This window comes from Hylobates moloch, unplaced genomic scaffold, assembly GCF_009828535.3.
Source record: "Hylobates moloch isolate HMO894 unplaced genomic scaffold, HMol_V3 SCAFFOLD_13, whole genome shotgun sequence".
NCBI lineage: Eukaryota > Metazoa > Chordata > Mammalia > Primates > Hylobatidae > Hylobates > Hylobates moloch.
In genome coordinates this window covers 92,370,941-92,387,176 of record NW_026652288.1, presented here as the reverse complement: position 1 = coordinate 92,387,176, position 16,236 = coordinate 92,370,941, and the positions used below count along the sequence as shown (strand labels likewise).

Genomic DNA, 16,236 nt, shown 5'->3' with positions numbered 1-16,236 from the left:
AACTGTGTCTCCAATGCAATGGGCAGCAGTAAAATTCTGTTGAGTTCTTTGTCTCCCTTGCACGTGCATAGTTCTAGCAGTCAGCCAAGGACTTGGGCAGAATTTATGTGCAGTTTTTAGAGTTAATTCCATTCTGTAGCTTCCATCTCATTGCTTACAGAAGGGAATTAACGCTAATCCCCTTACATTATTTTCCCCTAACTTTCCAGCTGTTCTTCCAGCTATTAACCTTGTCCTCTGATACTTCTATCCAGTAAAGTTCAGACTTTTTGATGTCCCAAGCAGCACATAAACTGGGGAGTGCCCTCAGGCAAAAAGCTGTACTTTTAAATTTTCCCCCTTGCTGTTATCATCTTTCAGGATTACACTCCTTGCCCATTTCTATTTGATTCTGGTTTGTCTCCAATGTTTTCAAATAGTTATTTAAATTTTTTTTTCAGTTTTAGAACTGTTATCTGCGTTAGTCTGATTAAGTGATTCCACCATTTATCCAATAGTATTTATTTTAAAAGTCATACTATAGAGCATTTACTACATGCCCAATACTGTGCAAAATGTTACTTGTATGTAAAAATATAAGAAACTATCACTGTCCCCAGGGTTTTCATTCTATTTACGTAATGTATATTTTTATATACATATTTTATACCAAATGAATAAAAAATGTATAGTTATATTACATATAAATAAATGAAAACAGTTTTCTTACTTTTCTACTGCAGATCGTTTCTGTGATTTGCTCTTGTAATTTAATGCCATCTTAGTTTCCATTCCAGTGTATACCGCAACACCTGTAAAATAAAACAAAATTGTCTCTTAAAATAATCCTCTAGCATGTTTCACAAGAAATAAATATATTTACCAGCATGAAAGCTTTTAGTGTACTGTCTGACAGTTGTTATAATTTTGCTTTTCTTTAAGTCTTTTCAGAGTATTAAAAGGCTTTCTGAGTCCAATTTTGGGAAGCCTCAGTCACTCAACTGGCTAAATGGGGGAGGGCATGGAGTCCTGTTCCTGAGTTGTAACAGATATCTGAATGACAAATTTATTTTTCAATTGGAATTGATAGAGGAAAAGAATCCGGAAAGATAAAAGTGTCAGGGAAGGCCATTACAAATAGAGCAGTGTTAACAAAGACAGATATGGAAAAGCACTTTCTGTTAGGCTGGGACAATGGACTGTGGCCACAGTGTGAAAAGCCCTGAATGCTGGAATCGGGGGTCTAGACATTATCCCATAACCACTGGAGAGATAATATGGAAGTCTGTCAGAGTAAATCAAGTAAGCACATGGAAAGTGCTATGTAAAAAATGTGCGTCTATTGAATGACTTTGAGATGAGCAAAGATGACAGTAGTAATGGGACTAAAACTGGACAACAAATGGAATTAGGTGAGACCAGCTCATAAAAAAAACTTTGCAGCTAGACCTTGGTTTGAATTCTAGCTCTGCTACTTATTAGTTCTACATCCTCGGGTAAGTAATTTCTGTGAGTCTCAATCTTCCCATCTTTAAATGGGAAAAAATACCTCATAGAGTTGTGAGGTCTGTATAACAAATTAACAAAATGCCTAAAAACTGAGAGATGATCAATAAATGTTCATTCCCATCCCTAAATAGTACAATTTGAAAAGCAATATAGAATCTTTCATGCCCTCTTCCTAAATATTTGTCCTGGAAGTTTTATCTTGACGTATTCCTTAAAGGCAGGGTATTACAACTCAAATAGAGATTACAGGAACATGGTAAAATAGCCAGAATGATCCAATAGTGAGAAGCGGTACTGAGGCAAAACAACAGAAGACAGACCCATCTGAAGGCATTCAAATCTACATTTTCTTTTAAGAGTGTACAAAATTTGGACCACATTCATTATGGTTTAAAGTAAACAGGAGTGATGAAGTTACTACTAGAAAGATGTGTTGGCCGGGTGCAGTGGCTCACGCCTGTAATCCCACCACTTTGGGAGGCCAAGGCGGGCGGATCACTTGAGGTCAGGAGTTCGAGACCAACCTGGCCAACATGGTCTACTAAAAATACAAAAATTAGCAGGGCATGGTGGCACATGCCTGTAATCTCAGCTATTTGGGAGGCTGAGGCAGGAGAATTGCTTGAACCCGGGAGGCAGAGGTTGCAATGAGCCAAGATTGTGCAACTATACTCTAGCCTGGGCAATAGAGTAACCTTGTCTCAAAAAAAAAAAAAAAAAAAAAATTTTAAAGTAGAGTGTTATATTAGAGGATCTAAAATAAAAGCCCTCAAGGTTTACTCTGGTTTCTGCTATTAGAACATTTTTACAGATTTCTTTTTAATTGTGGAAAAATATACATATTTACCAGTTTAAAGTGTACAATTCAGTAGCACTTACTACATTTATAATTTTGAGAATATTTTCATCACCCCCAAAGAAAACCCTGTACCCATTAAGCAAACATTCCCCATTCTCCTCCACTCCCCAGCCCCTGGAAACCACTGGTCTGTTTTCAGTCTCTATGAATTTGCCTATTCTGGGTATTTCAAATAAACAGAATCATACAACATGTGGCCTTTTGTGTCTGGCTTCTTACATTCAACATAATATTTTCAGGGTTCATCCATATTGTAGCATGCATTAATACTTCATTCCTTTTTATAGCTGAATAATATTCCATTATATGGATATACCATATTTTGCTTATTCATTCATTATCTAATGAACATTGGGCTGTTTCCAACCTTTGGCTATCATGAATAGTGCTGCTATGAACATTCTTGTACAAGTTTTTGTTTGAACACTCATTTTCAGTTACTTTGGGTATGTATGTAGTGTGGGATCATTGAGTCATATAATTCTATGTTTAACTTATTGAAGAACTGCCCAAACTATTTTTCAAGGCAGCTGCAATGTTTTACATTCCCATCAGCAATGTACAAGGGTTCCAATTTCTCCACGTCCTCACCAACACTTGCTATTTTCTGTTTTTTTTTTTTTTTTCTCAATATATGGACTTCTTTATCAGAGAGTCTAACACTGAGAGATAAGATATAGTACAGGTAACAGAAAAAGAGCAAATGAGAAAGAAGATCTCACAAGCTGCAGATAGCCATTGGGTAACACAGTGGGCCAAGATACTAAGGGCCATTCCTGAAATGTGAGGAGCTAGCTAACAGCTAAAGGTTATCATCAACTTCACAATTTGCTTATAGTTGACTCCGAGTGTACTGTATTAATTTAGATCTCCAAGGCAAGAGCAGAACTTATTCATCCTTTTGATCCAATCAGTGTATGTTCTAATAGTACCTAGTATATATTCAGATATCAGTAAGAAATCTGTTGAATGAATGTATGAATGAATAAATCTGCAGTTATTAATCCAATCTAATAATCATAACGAAATTATAGAAGTGGTTTACCGTACCATGATGCCAGATTATATTGGTTCTCACCCACCATTACTAGAAGTGTTATATAAATTATCTGCACTCAGTTTCACCAGTATCCATAAAGATAACATAAGATCAAGGTTCTAGTCTACTATTAAAAAACAGGGATCATCAACAAAACAAAAGTACAATACACGACTACTTTAATAGAAACTTTAAAGAAAATTATCATAAATGACAAATAATTAATAAATTATTGAACCAAAAGACCACAAACATTGTACTTTTAAAAGTACTTCATATAAAGCATTAACACAAATCAACAATTTAAAATGTTTAAATATGTACAAACCAAAGATTTCTTTTGTGTTTTTTAATCTGGCTCCACGAAGCAGGAGACTCTCCGGCCCCAGAGGTCTAGGAAAAAAAGAAAATAACCATACAGCACTGAATATATTAAAAACTCAATTCGATTCTAAAATGGCGTCTTCAGCAGAAGGTACTTAAGCTATAGCCATAACACTGCTTTCATATAAAACCAAAATCCCAGCTAGTATAAAGCTGCCCAGGGGCTGGGCGTGGTGGCTCATGCCTGTAATCCTAGCACTTTGGGAGGCTGAGGCGGGCAGATTGCCTGAGCTCAGGTGCTCGAGACCAACCTGGGCAACATGGTGAAACCCCGTCTCTACTAAAATACAAAAGAAATTAGCCAAGTGTGGCAGCGTGTGCCTGTAGTCCCAGCTACTCAGGAGGCTAAGGCAGGAGACTTTTTTGAACCCTGGAGGCGGAGGTTGCAGTGAGCCGAGATTGCGTCACTGTACTCCAGCCTGGGCGACAGACTGAGACTCCAACTCAAAAAAAAAAAAAAAAGGCTGCCTAGGCCTAGGCCAATCATGATGTTAGTTATTGTAACAACAAACACCTACTTTAAGATTGGTGGCTCAGAAAAATGATTATGCATGTAAATACAGTCACAAAGCCACTAGTTTCAAAATTTTTAAACATAAAATTCAGCAAAATCAAAGAGTAAGCAGTGATTTAAAAATGTGTGGCAGAAAATGAAATTTCAAAATTTTAAAGCGAAGTTAATAAACAGCTCTGAAAGGGAAAATAATTAGAACACAATGTAAACATAAATTGTAGTATGATTTGCACATAAATGCATGAGTTCTGCACAATTAAAATTATACTGAATTATAAAATACAATGTACAAGGTATGTTAGTGCTTTTTCTAGGCAAGATCGCACAGTATAACTTGACTACTTGCATTGCATACTTCTTGAAGCACAGGTCTTCTTGCTGTTTGAATTTCTCTCCATAAAGGAGATATAAAACGACAAGGAATAACTAGAAAGGAAATTGATCTTCTTAGTGATAGCAAAATAAGAATCTTCTATAGATAAGTTAAAAAGTCATTCTTTTGTTGCTATTCCTTATCGTTTTCTGAAATATCCATACACAATTATCCAAACCAAACAGAATCTGAACCATTTATGAAGACACCTGCAAACCCAAACACTGTAAAAAATTGCAATGAAGCAAGGAGAACCAATACAGTCATATTTGGAGTACACTCCATGGATAGTACAAATCAATGTGAAAACTATTTTAGGAGCTATAAAATAGCTCTTTTTCACTCGGTGTTGCTTCTAACAATAAACAGAAATACTTTTAGCTCACATTGGCATGTAAAATTGGGATATAATGACAACTTCAGATTAAAAGATAATTCATCAGTTCGGTCAGGTTGTTTTAGTAGAGAACATGGTTCATTTTTTTAACCATTCTAGGGGCTGAAGTAATGTAACTGCTATTTTCCTTTACATATTAATGCAATTCAGACTATGGATCCACACATTTCTCACTATTTCCCTATAAAAATCAAAATAAACCTAGTCACAGTTACTCAGCAGGGATCCTACAAAGATCTTGCTACAGAGTTTACTGAACATGCTCCTATGTTAATGCTTATTAAAAATGTGAATCAATGTGAATGTATGGTATTTTTGCTGGCTTATCTTGAGGATTTCATTAAAAAATGCTCAACTCTTTCTGTTATAGTGACTTATTTCATGCAGCCAGTATAAACTGAACATGTCCCCAGAAAAGAGGTAGAATGTCAAATACGATTAGAAACTCAAGAGCTGATTCCAAGATTGATTCCAAATTAGGTTAACGCTCATGAGTAACAATGTAATCATATCCCATCAGCATATCTTTGAACTGACACAAAGCCTTTCATTTAGGAGCCATTCATTAACCCAAATATTGAGGGAAAACAATCTGAAACAACCAACTAAGAAAAAAAAAAATCAGAAAAGTAAGTAAGCGGTTCTGGATTGACCACTAAACACTCCAGCTTGCACTGAATGATTCTGAAGTGAAGAAGAACATAGCACTTATACTTGTTAAACATTATATAAAACATTTTTCATATTCTAAACTTACTAAACATCGTGGGTTTAAATGCATAAGGAGTGAATAAAAGCAGCTATGTTTCCTTTTAATATTACTACCTAGTATTATTAGAAAAATGCAAAAACACAAATAATCTTACTAAATTATTTTGATATCATTTCATGGGATTTGTTTCATCTTCACTTGCTGCTGCCACAAATTACTAGCAGATGAAATGCGAAGTGCTTTTAAATTAACCCTTTCCTGGAAAAGTTTGGGTATTAATGGAGAAAAGGAGAAATAATAGCTGAGGGTAAATGAATGAATAAATGGGTTACAAGTCGCAGGAAATCCAACATTACATTAAAACCTTGAAAGAGGCTCAGAGCAAGAGATTACATTGTCTCTTAGCTCAATAATACCAGATGCCTGAAAGAGTGAAGCTGTATATTTGCTGAGACCACTGCTACTTTTGGAATCTGAGAAGACTGATAAGAAGCCTACAAACCTGAGTGACCTTACTCTGAGAGATACTTATCCACTATGATGGACTGGACTAATTATTAACAACTGAATGGGATTCTAGTAATGCGGCAATATCTTCTGAATTGTATATTCTTTTGATGTAAGGGATTTGTGTTTGAAAACTAGGGGATGGCCTGTGATGTTATGATATATACATTAGTTTTCATTCATGGTCCCTGGCTCATAACTCCCATAGCGCCTGTTACAGTCTTCTGTTATAATGTCGGGTGTGTTCAGCCTCAGGAGCAGGCTTCTGACCTTCTCCTGCCCTCCTTTCACCCCAAGGTAGGACTCTACTCTTCCCTCACCTTTCTAATTGTGGGTCTTAAGGCCATCCCCAGAGAGGGTCCTTCCTGCCCTATACTCTGGGGTAAAGGAAGCTGACGTCATGAAGCTTCTATAAAAAAACCAAGAGAAATGGGTTGGGAGGGCTTCCAGAGGTTTCTGGAGAGTGGCACACCCAGGGAGAGCACAGAAGCTCCACAACCCTTCCCCAATACCTGGCCCTGAGCATCTCTTCATCTGTATGCTTTGTTTACATTTAGTGGTTTATTATAAAGGATATGATAAACCAATCAGAAAAGTAAGCAGTTCTGGGTTGACCACTAAACACTCTAGCTGGCACTGAATGATTCTAAAGTGATATAATAAACCACTAAATGTAAACAAAACAAAACAAACAAAAAACAACACAACCCTTTCCCATGATGGGCTGCTTATTTACGTAATCTCCCTTTGGAACTTCTAGTCCCTCCCCCAAACAGTTCCCATTTAAAGGTAATTAGATAACACAAATTAATTCTTACCTTACAATTTCTTCCATTTGTTGGGTTATGATCATTCGTCCCATGAATCTATCAAAAAATTCACATTACAAAAATATATAATATCACTTATGACATCAATGACTGTTTTTTTGCACCATCCTTTTTTTTTTTTTTTTTTTGAGATGAGTCTTGCTCTGTCACCCAGGCTGGAGTGCAGTGGTGCGATCTCGGCTCACTGCAAGCTCTGCTTCCTGGGTTCACGCCATTCTCCTGCCTCAGTCTCCCAAGTAGCTGGGACTACACGTGCCCGCCACCACACCCGGCTAATTTTTGTATTTTCAGTAGAGACAGGGTTTCACCGTGTTAGTCAGGATGGTCTCGATCTCCTGACCTCTTGATCTGCCCACCTCGGTCTCCCAAAGTGTTGGGATTACAGGTGTGAGCCACTGCGCCAGGCCTGCACCATTCTTATATATGAAACAAAAATCAATCATTTGTATATATGAATGGTCCAATATTCTTGCTGTAAATTATTTTAAAAACACTAATCAGTCCTTAAGCTTTAAAAAATTTAGAATTATTGCTATCTCTACTCCAGCTATGAATGAGGTAATGAATAAAAAATGTTTTCAAAATGGCAAGAATCTGGATCATTTTGGATTTTCAATTTTTGGATTAGGGATATTCAACCTGTAAATCAATCAAAGGGTATACAAGAATGTTTACTCTATCAACTGTCGACAAATACACAGTAAGGCCTGCAAGATGACAGATACTGTTCCAGGTGCTTGAGATCCATCAGTGAACAAAATACACAAAGATGCCTGCTCTAGAGTTTACATCCTAGTGGGAGAGATGGTAAGCAATGAACATAATAAAAAATGAAATTACACAGTATACTAGAAAATATTATGTATTATGAAAACAGAAGAACAGAACAGAAGAAGGATCAGGGTACAGTTCTAAGTAGCTAAGGTAGGCCTCATTGAGGAGGTGATTTAAGCAAAGACTTGAAGGTGTTACTCAAGAGTTAGACAAGGGCTAAGTCTAGTGACCAGGTGGGAGTATACATGGTATGTTCAAGAAGTAAGGAGGTCAGTGTATGTGCAGGATGAGCTAAAGGTGGAAGGACAGCAAACAGGGCAGAGAAGAAAGGTTGGGGATGGCGGATGGGGGCAGATCCTAGAGATGGTTATAGAGATATGGGCTTTGACTCTGAGTGACATGGTGAGCCAGTACAGGGTTGAGCAGAAGAGTCACATGATCTGACTTAACATTTAAAAGGGAACATTATGACTGCTTTTGTGAGAACAGACTATAAAATAGCAGTAATCCAGGCAGGAGATGGTACTGGCTCAGACAAAACTAGGAAAAGATGGTCAGATTTTGGATGTATTTTGAAGGTAAGCCTTCAGAATGTTCTGATGGGTTGGGGTGAGATGTGAGTAAGGAGGTGAAGAAAGACGAAGGGAGAGGAGATGTGAGGAGTCACGGCTGATTCCAAGGTTTCTGGCCTGAGCAATTGGAAGGATGGACTGTATCAACTGAGATGAGAAAGACTGCTGGTAGAAAAGGTTCCTTTCAGGAAGATTAGCAGTTTAGTTTTCAGCTTGATTATTAATTTGAGATTTCTACTAAATATCCAGGTGTAACTGTGGAACAGGCAGCTGAAGTTTGGGAAAGAAATCTGGGATAGAGAAATAAATCCGATAGTCAGCAGCATGTAGACAGTCTTTAAAGCCAGGAGGTTGGGTCAGATCACCAAGGGAGTGAGGGTAGATAGTGAAAGGTAAGGTAGAGAAGGAACAGTGCAAGTCCTGGGGCACTCTAACAGGAAGAAGTCTGGGACAAGAGGAAAAACTAGCAAAGGAGACTGAGACAGAGGGAATAGTGAGGTAGGAGGTAAACCAAGAGAGGGGAGTGTTCTGGAAGACAAGTTAGCAAATTGTATCGAAGAGGAGAAAGCAATGAACTATTCAACCACTAGATTCTGAATTGGTGAATTTATTTGTAATAAGGTACCATACAGTATTTCAAACAGCAAAACAATGAAAAGAGTCAAGTATGAAGGTTGGGGAATGGTTAGGTTCTAGTACATGCACTTGGACTATTCATAGCCATTTAAAATGATCATTAATTCAGCTTCCTGCAATATTTAAAAAAAGGTCAAGAATACCGTTTGGTATAATGGGAAATACTTTTTAAAATCACAAAACCAATCCACATTCTTAAAAGAAATATTAGGCTGGGTGGGGTGGCTCACACCTGTAATCCCAGCACTTTGGGAGGCCGAAGTGGGCAGATCACTTGAGGTCAGGAATTTGATAACAGCCTGGCCAACATGGTGAAACCCTGCCTCTACTAAAAATACAAAAAAATTAACAGGGCGTGGTGGCACACACATATAATCCTATCTACTTGGGAGGCTAAGGCAGGAGAATCGCTTGAGCCGGGGAGGCGGCGGTTGCAGTGAGCTGAGATCGTGTCACTGCACTCCAGCCTGGGTAACAGAGCGAGACTCTGTTTCAAAAACAAATAAAATAAAATAAAATATTAAAAAATATGGAAAAGAAAAAGATGATTAAAAATCAGTAGAAATCTTACCACGAGAATATTACTAAATTTTGATCTACAATTCCTCCAGGTTTTTCTTTCTGCAGCTATCAATTATTCCATCTTGTCACCTAACTACCTATTTAGTACATATATACACACATTTATTTACACATTTAGGTTCAGGGGTACATGTGCAGGTTTGTTATATAGGTAAACTTTGGTGTCACAGAGGTTTGTTGTAACAATTATTTTGTCACTCAGGTACTAAGTCTAGTACCCAACAGTTACTTTTTCTGCTCTTCTCCCTCCTCACACCCTCCATCCTCCAGTATGCCCCAGTGTGTGTTGTTCCCTTGTGCCCACGTGTTCTCATCAGTTGGCTCCCACTTAGAAGTGAGGACATGCAGTATTTGGTTTTCTGTTCCTGCATTAGTTTGCTAAGGATAACAGCCTCCAGCTCTATCCATGTTCCTGCAAAAGATGTGATCCCTTTCTTTTTTGTGCCTACATAGTATTCTATGGTGTATATGTACCACATTTTCTTTATCCAATCTGCCACTGACAGGCATTTAGGTTGATTCCATGTCTTTGCTATTGCACACACATTATTTTTACATAACTGGGATCATATGAGAGCCCCAACTTTGTATCTTATTTCATTTAACATTATATTTCAGTATGTACCTATATCATTCAATTCTTTAAAAAAATTTTAAGGCCGGGCGCGGTGGCTCAAGCCTGTAATCCCAGCACTTTGGGAGGCCGAGGCGGGCGGATCACGAGGTCAGGAGATTGAGACCATCCTGGCTAACGCGGTGAAACCCTGTCTCTACTAAAAATACAAAAAATTAGCCAGGCGTAGTGGCAGGCGCCTGTAGTCCCAGCTACTCGGGAGGCTGAGGCAGGAGAATGGTGTGAATCTGGGAGGCGGAGCTTGCAGTGAGCCGAGATCGTGCCACTGCACTCCAGCCTGGGCGACAAAGCAAAACTCCGTCTCAAAAAAAAAAAAAAAAAAAGATTTTAAATATCTACATATATACCTATCTAAGCATTTTCCTACTTGGACATATAAAATGTCTGTAATATTTGACATGTAATATATGTGAATATATATATATAAAATATATAGCACATATATGTGTTACAAGCACATAATAAAATGAAAGATACAATTTTATATAAATACTGTCTCTAACTTCTATGAGTTCCTCCAGGAGGGAAACTATTCCTATTCATCTTATTCACCTATCACAATGAGCACATAGATGCTAAACAATAATTTGTTAAATGAATGAACGAATAAAAATGGCATTCAAAGATTTTAAGTAGTGATATAATTACGAGTTTTCTTTCTACTATAAAAGCCTGTTGCAACGATTACATTTTACTTATATTTAAAACAAAACACATAATTCCAATAAGAGAAACTATTTAAAAAAGTTTTTTCAAACTTTCTCCCCATATTCCAAGATAATGTAAAAACCATATACCAAAGCATTAGTTATACTTCATCTCATATTAATCTTATGCTTGCTTAGTTCTTAGTTGTCCATTTTCTGGTTTTTAATAATTATTTTATAATCTGCCATTGCCTCAGACCAGGATATAATAGCAATATAGAAATCTTAAAATCTTCACAGTTAAATATGTCTTACAGTCAGTCTATCAAGTGCTTTTAAAGCATATGATTCCAAAGTTTTTAGTTAATTGGCAAATTCTATACTGCATTTGACTTTGATGAAAGTATACAATTTTTATAACATCACATAGAGAAAACCTCCATTATAAAGATAGATCCAAAAAAAAGATACGTAAGAAGTTTGGAAAAGCCAATGGCTGAAGACTCTGAAACATTTCAATCAACAGGGGGAGATATATAACAAGAAGCTGAGGGTGATTTTTTACAAAGTGGCTGTAATTTATAGTCTACCACCATTTATTGAGTAAAAATGAACTTAATTTATCATTTAATTTTTTAATAATAAAAAGTTGTTTCCATTCCACAGCCCACATATAATTGGCAGGATTACTGCAGATGGGAATCACTGAAGGTACACAACACTGTGTTTAGCGAACCGTAATGTTAAAAGAAGTTCCTCTGTTCCTTTCTCTCCTTTCAGAAACAAGATCTTTAAAAATCTAACAAACTAGAAAAACATTTTTTATTGTGTTCATTGTGATAGATAAGATGAATAATAGTTTCTGTCTTTGAGAAACTCATAGCTGTTAAATATTTATAGAAAATTATTTTTTACTTTATTATGTGCTACGTATAAGTAAAATACTGAAAACTTTTTAAGGTTCTAACTTAAAAGTAGTATCCTCTAATTTAAAAGTAGTATCCTCTATAGTGGTAAAAACAAAGACATAGTCCCTGGCTTCATGGAGCTTACCAAAAAAAAATCATTCTTTTCTTCTAAGAAAATAATCTTATGTCTACTATAACTACTGTTATAGCTACAAAGTAAGCATGCTAGTTCATAGCAAAATAGAAGGTAATGTGAAGAAACTTGTGAATAAAAACTCTGGCTTTGAACTATTATCTTTTGCTTAGAATTCTAGCAATTTCTGCTCTTAGTTTTTTTCATCATTAATTGCATCTCCCACCAACCCACCCCACAAATATTGTTTCCAATTAGCTAAAGACTTCATTTTATGTTTATGGTTATTTAAAAATGAGGTCTGTAAATAGGACTTAAAATAAGTATACTGAATATCACACCATACCTGTATAAGTCTGCTTCTGGTTGCTGGCATTCTATTACAGCTACTAGAGTGTCCAAATTGGCAACTGTTTGTAATAATGCTGTTTCTGGAACTGCCACATGTGTCTGAAAAAAATGAATTAAATTGTAGAGTTTTCAGATCCAAATGGGACCTTCAATATCAGTTATTTCAAATCTCTTTTATAGGTAAAGTAATGGCATACTGTACTTGAGATCACTCAGCTAGACAACAGAAGAAAAAGAAACATGTAAAATAAACAAGGGGCAAAGGAAGCTACTATCATTATCTGTCTACAGAGGCCATTTGCATATAAGGAAATTAAGTCTGTGTGCATAGTCACTATTACTTTATCATAAGTAATTTAATAGGAAAAACTGTGAATTTTCACCTTTGATTACACTCTGAAAACTGAGAAAACATAAATTTGTCCCTTATCTTTTAAAAGTACCACAAATAGTAAAAGATTATATTTTTCCTAAAAACATCTTCTGTTTTTAACTTGGATTAAACCCATGTGAGGCTACCCTTGAAATAAAGATATAACATCAATTCTTTCTTAAAACCTTTTAATTTTTGAAATAATTTTAAAAACTTCCCCTTAATCTGGTCGAACTTTACTACTTTAACCAAAGTTAAGTATAATTATAATCCAAAGACACTTTGTTCACCAAGAGCAATACTCAAACATATGCAAGCAAACCTTCAGGTTAGTTTCTCCATCCAAACTAGCAGTTGTAACGTGACAGGAACCATCAAGTCGATCTGAGGACAGAAGCACCAAGTCTGCAGGAAAAATTTCATCTTTGGCTATTCGAACAATATCACCCACCTATAAAGAATTTTGGGGAAGAGTGAATTTATAAATTTTAAAAGGCAAGGACTTCCTTTTATTGGGCTCTAAATAAGCAGCCTATCACAATATTTTAGCATAGGAAAGTAGGCTTTTAACCAAAACGTAATATCAAGATTAGAATTATGTCCTATGATATCAAGATAAAATTGATTTCCATTATTTACCAGATGCATACCCGAATGTTTTTTGATCTAGTTTTTACAAGGCCACCACTTCGAACAACATAAACAGGAGCTCCATTTACTTCATTATCTGAGTTATGCCGTAACCAATCTTCATATCCCTGTAAATATCCAAAGGGTAAAAAATAATTTTTCAGTATAATTTGAAGATACTTTTATCAAATAAGAAAAAAACCTCAAAAACTTCCCTAAAACACTACATTCCAGAATCATATTAGGCTATTTGGATGCATATGCTCATAGGTATTTGATATTTGTTCCTACAAAAAAGAAACACTTGCTTCTTTTTTGTTATATACATTTTCCTGGCTTTCACAGGACCTCTAGTTATTTCTTCTCAATTTCCTTACGGAGGCTCCTTCGACGTCACCTTTATGGATCCTTTTCTCACATTTCTCTTTCTCACTAAGAGATTTCTTCTGTCCCTGTGTCTTCAAATAGTATAAATATGCTAGTAATTCCGAAATGTGTATCTCCAGCCATATATCTCTTTTGAACTCCAAACTAGAATATCTAATTGCTTTATTAATATCTCAATTTTGATGTCTCATAAATGTCTTAAACATATTCAGAACCAAACAGATGATGTCCTGAAAGTGTGTTGCATGTCCAGTGTTTCCCATCTTGACAAATGACATCACCATCTACCAAGCTGTTCTTGCCAGAAATCTGGGGAGTCATTCTTAACTCCTACCCTTTTCCTAACATCTATGCAATCACTAAATTCTATTGTTTCTATGTACAAATGATATTTTAATCATAAAGTATAAATTCACAGAGCATTACAAACAATAAGTAGAAAAAAATGAGCAGATTTTTGGAACCGAGATTGTGTTCTTTTACTTTCTTAAACAATAGACTGACAGAATTATAATTAGTACAGTTGACCCTTGAACAACACAGGTTTGAACTGCACAGGTCCACAACCCATGGATTGTTTTCACTAAAAGTTATATTGAGTGTACCTAAATCATCTTCCTCCCTATCCACCTCCTCTACCTCTTGTGTCTCTGCCACCCAAGACAGCAAGACCAACCTCTCCTCTTTCTCCTCAGTCTACTCAATATGAAGACAAGGATGAAGACCCTAAAGACCATCCATTTCCACTTCACGAACAGTAAATATATTGTCTTCCTTATGATCCTCTTAATAACATGTTCTTTTCTCTAGCTGACTTTAAGAATACAGTATATAATACATATAACATACAAAATATGTGTTAAACGACTGTTTTATGATATTGGTAAGGCTTCTGATGAACAGTAGACTATCAGTAGTTAAGTTTTGGGAGAGTCAAAAGTTATACACGAATTTTCAGTTGCATAAGGGGTTCCCCTAACCCCTGCATTGTTCAAGGGTCAACTGTGCTTAACAAAAATATGTTAGCCCGTATGGATCATCACTAGGAAGGAAACAGACACGAGCATTTCACAAAGAATCTTTTGATTAAATATTAAGGAATGGCGATCTTTTAAGTGGAAAAGACTTCCTATGCCATTTTAAGAAAATTCAGGAACTCAGAGATACAGCACAAGTATAGATAATGGAATCTTATCTAAGAGAGAGTTAAGTGAATAAAAAGATAAGGTACAGAATAAGTTTTGTTCTATGTCACCATTTGTGAAAAAATATGCTTGCCTATATGAACACTTTGCATAGATATCTGGACTAACTTACAAATAATTGCTCCCTGGGTAGGAGAACTAGGAGACTGGGGGTTAGGAGTCTAAGACTTACTATATTCTGTTTTGTGCTGTTTCCCTTAAAAAAAATGTGCATCTATTATTTTTAAAATATAACGAAATTATAAAATAAAAAGCAAAATATGAAAGACTATTTTGAAGGTATACTGTTTCCAGGTGGAAACCTTGTGGGAAAGCACTCTTAAGACACCTAAATTATGTTGCCCGTATTTAAGTTGCAGTATGTCATTTTAGAGAAATTTAATTGAGAGTCAAAATATTTTTTCTGAAACTGTCAAAAGCACACTTTCCTTTACAGTCAGATGACATTAATAGCAGAGCAATGATAATTCAAACATTACCTTTTTTTAATACAAGTTCATAAATTCTAATCCATCCTACACATTACTACCAGATGAATCTTCCCAAAGCATTGTCTTGATTCACTATCCTGCTCAGAACCCCTTCAGTGATTCTCCACGCTTACAGCAAAGCATCTTCTGGCTTCCTTAATTTAGAACCAACCTATACTTCTATTATCTTGTAGTACTTTCCTAAATAGGATCAAACATTAGTTAGACTTACAATTCCCCAAAATAGGTCTTGCCTTTTCTTGCACTTGGGCCTTTGCCCAAGTAGTTCATTTCTACCTCATCTTCTTCCTCAACTGTCATTTTACCCATATTCCAAAACTCATCTTAATAATATTTCCTCCATGAGAATTCATATTTTCATCTATTTATCAGCAATTTGCATTTCTTTTCTTGGAGATGATCTGTGCCTTTTTCTTATTTATGTTGAAGAGAAAGGTATGTGCTCTTGGTAAAATATCTTTTAAAATTAAGATCAGCTGGGCATGGTGACTCAAGCCTGTAATTACATCACTTTGGGAGGCCGAAGCTAGAAAATCGCTTGAGCCCAGAAGTTGGAGACCAGACCCGGCAACATGGCAAAACCCTGTCTCTACAAAAAAAAAAAAAAACAACAAAAATTAGCTGGGTGTGGTGGCACACAACTGTAGTCCCAGCTATTTGGCAGGCTGAGGTGGAAGGATCACCTGAGCCTGGGAGGTCAAGGCTGCAATGAACTGTGATTGCACTACTGCTCTCCAGCCTGGACGACAGAATGAGACTCTAAAAAAGATAAAATTAAGGACATAGGCCCTTTGTTATATAGAACACAAA

At 36.2% G+C, this 16,236-nt stretch overlaps 1 protein-coding gene across 9 annotated transcripts in view; it reads right to left on the bottom strand.

Annotated features, from left to right (window-relative positions):
- Positions 1-16,236, bottom strand: part of ATP11B (ATPase phospholipid transporting 11B (putative)) — a 130,714-nt gene that overhangs the window by 73,097 nt on the left and 41,381 nt on the right. For 8 of the 9 annotated variants that reach the window (XR_009209508.1, XM_058427028.1, XM_058427029.1 and 5 more), the window contains 6 exons: positions 13,364-13,471; positions 13,036-13,164; positions 12,336-12,439; positions 7,092-7,139; positions 3,715-3,779; positions 710-791 (listed from right to left, as the gene is read on the bottom strand). Coding sequence is in view for 8 of the 9 variants with exons in the window: in XM_058427028.1 (XP_058283011.1) it covers positions 710-791; positions 3,715-3,779; positions 7,092-7,139; positions 12,336-12,439; positions 13,036-13,164; positions 13,364-13,471 (536 nt within the window). In the remaining variant the exon portion in view is untranslated. Of the gene's footprint in view, positions 1-709; positions 792-3,714; positions 3,780-7,091; positions 7,140-12,335; positions 12,440-13,035; positions 13,165-13,352; positions 13,472-16,236 lie in introns of all 9 variants that reach the window. The other variant, XM_058427030.1, reaches the window with a different exon arrangement.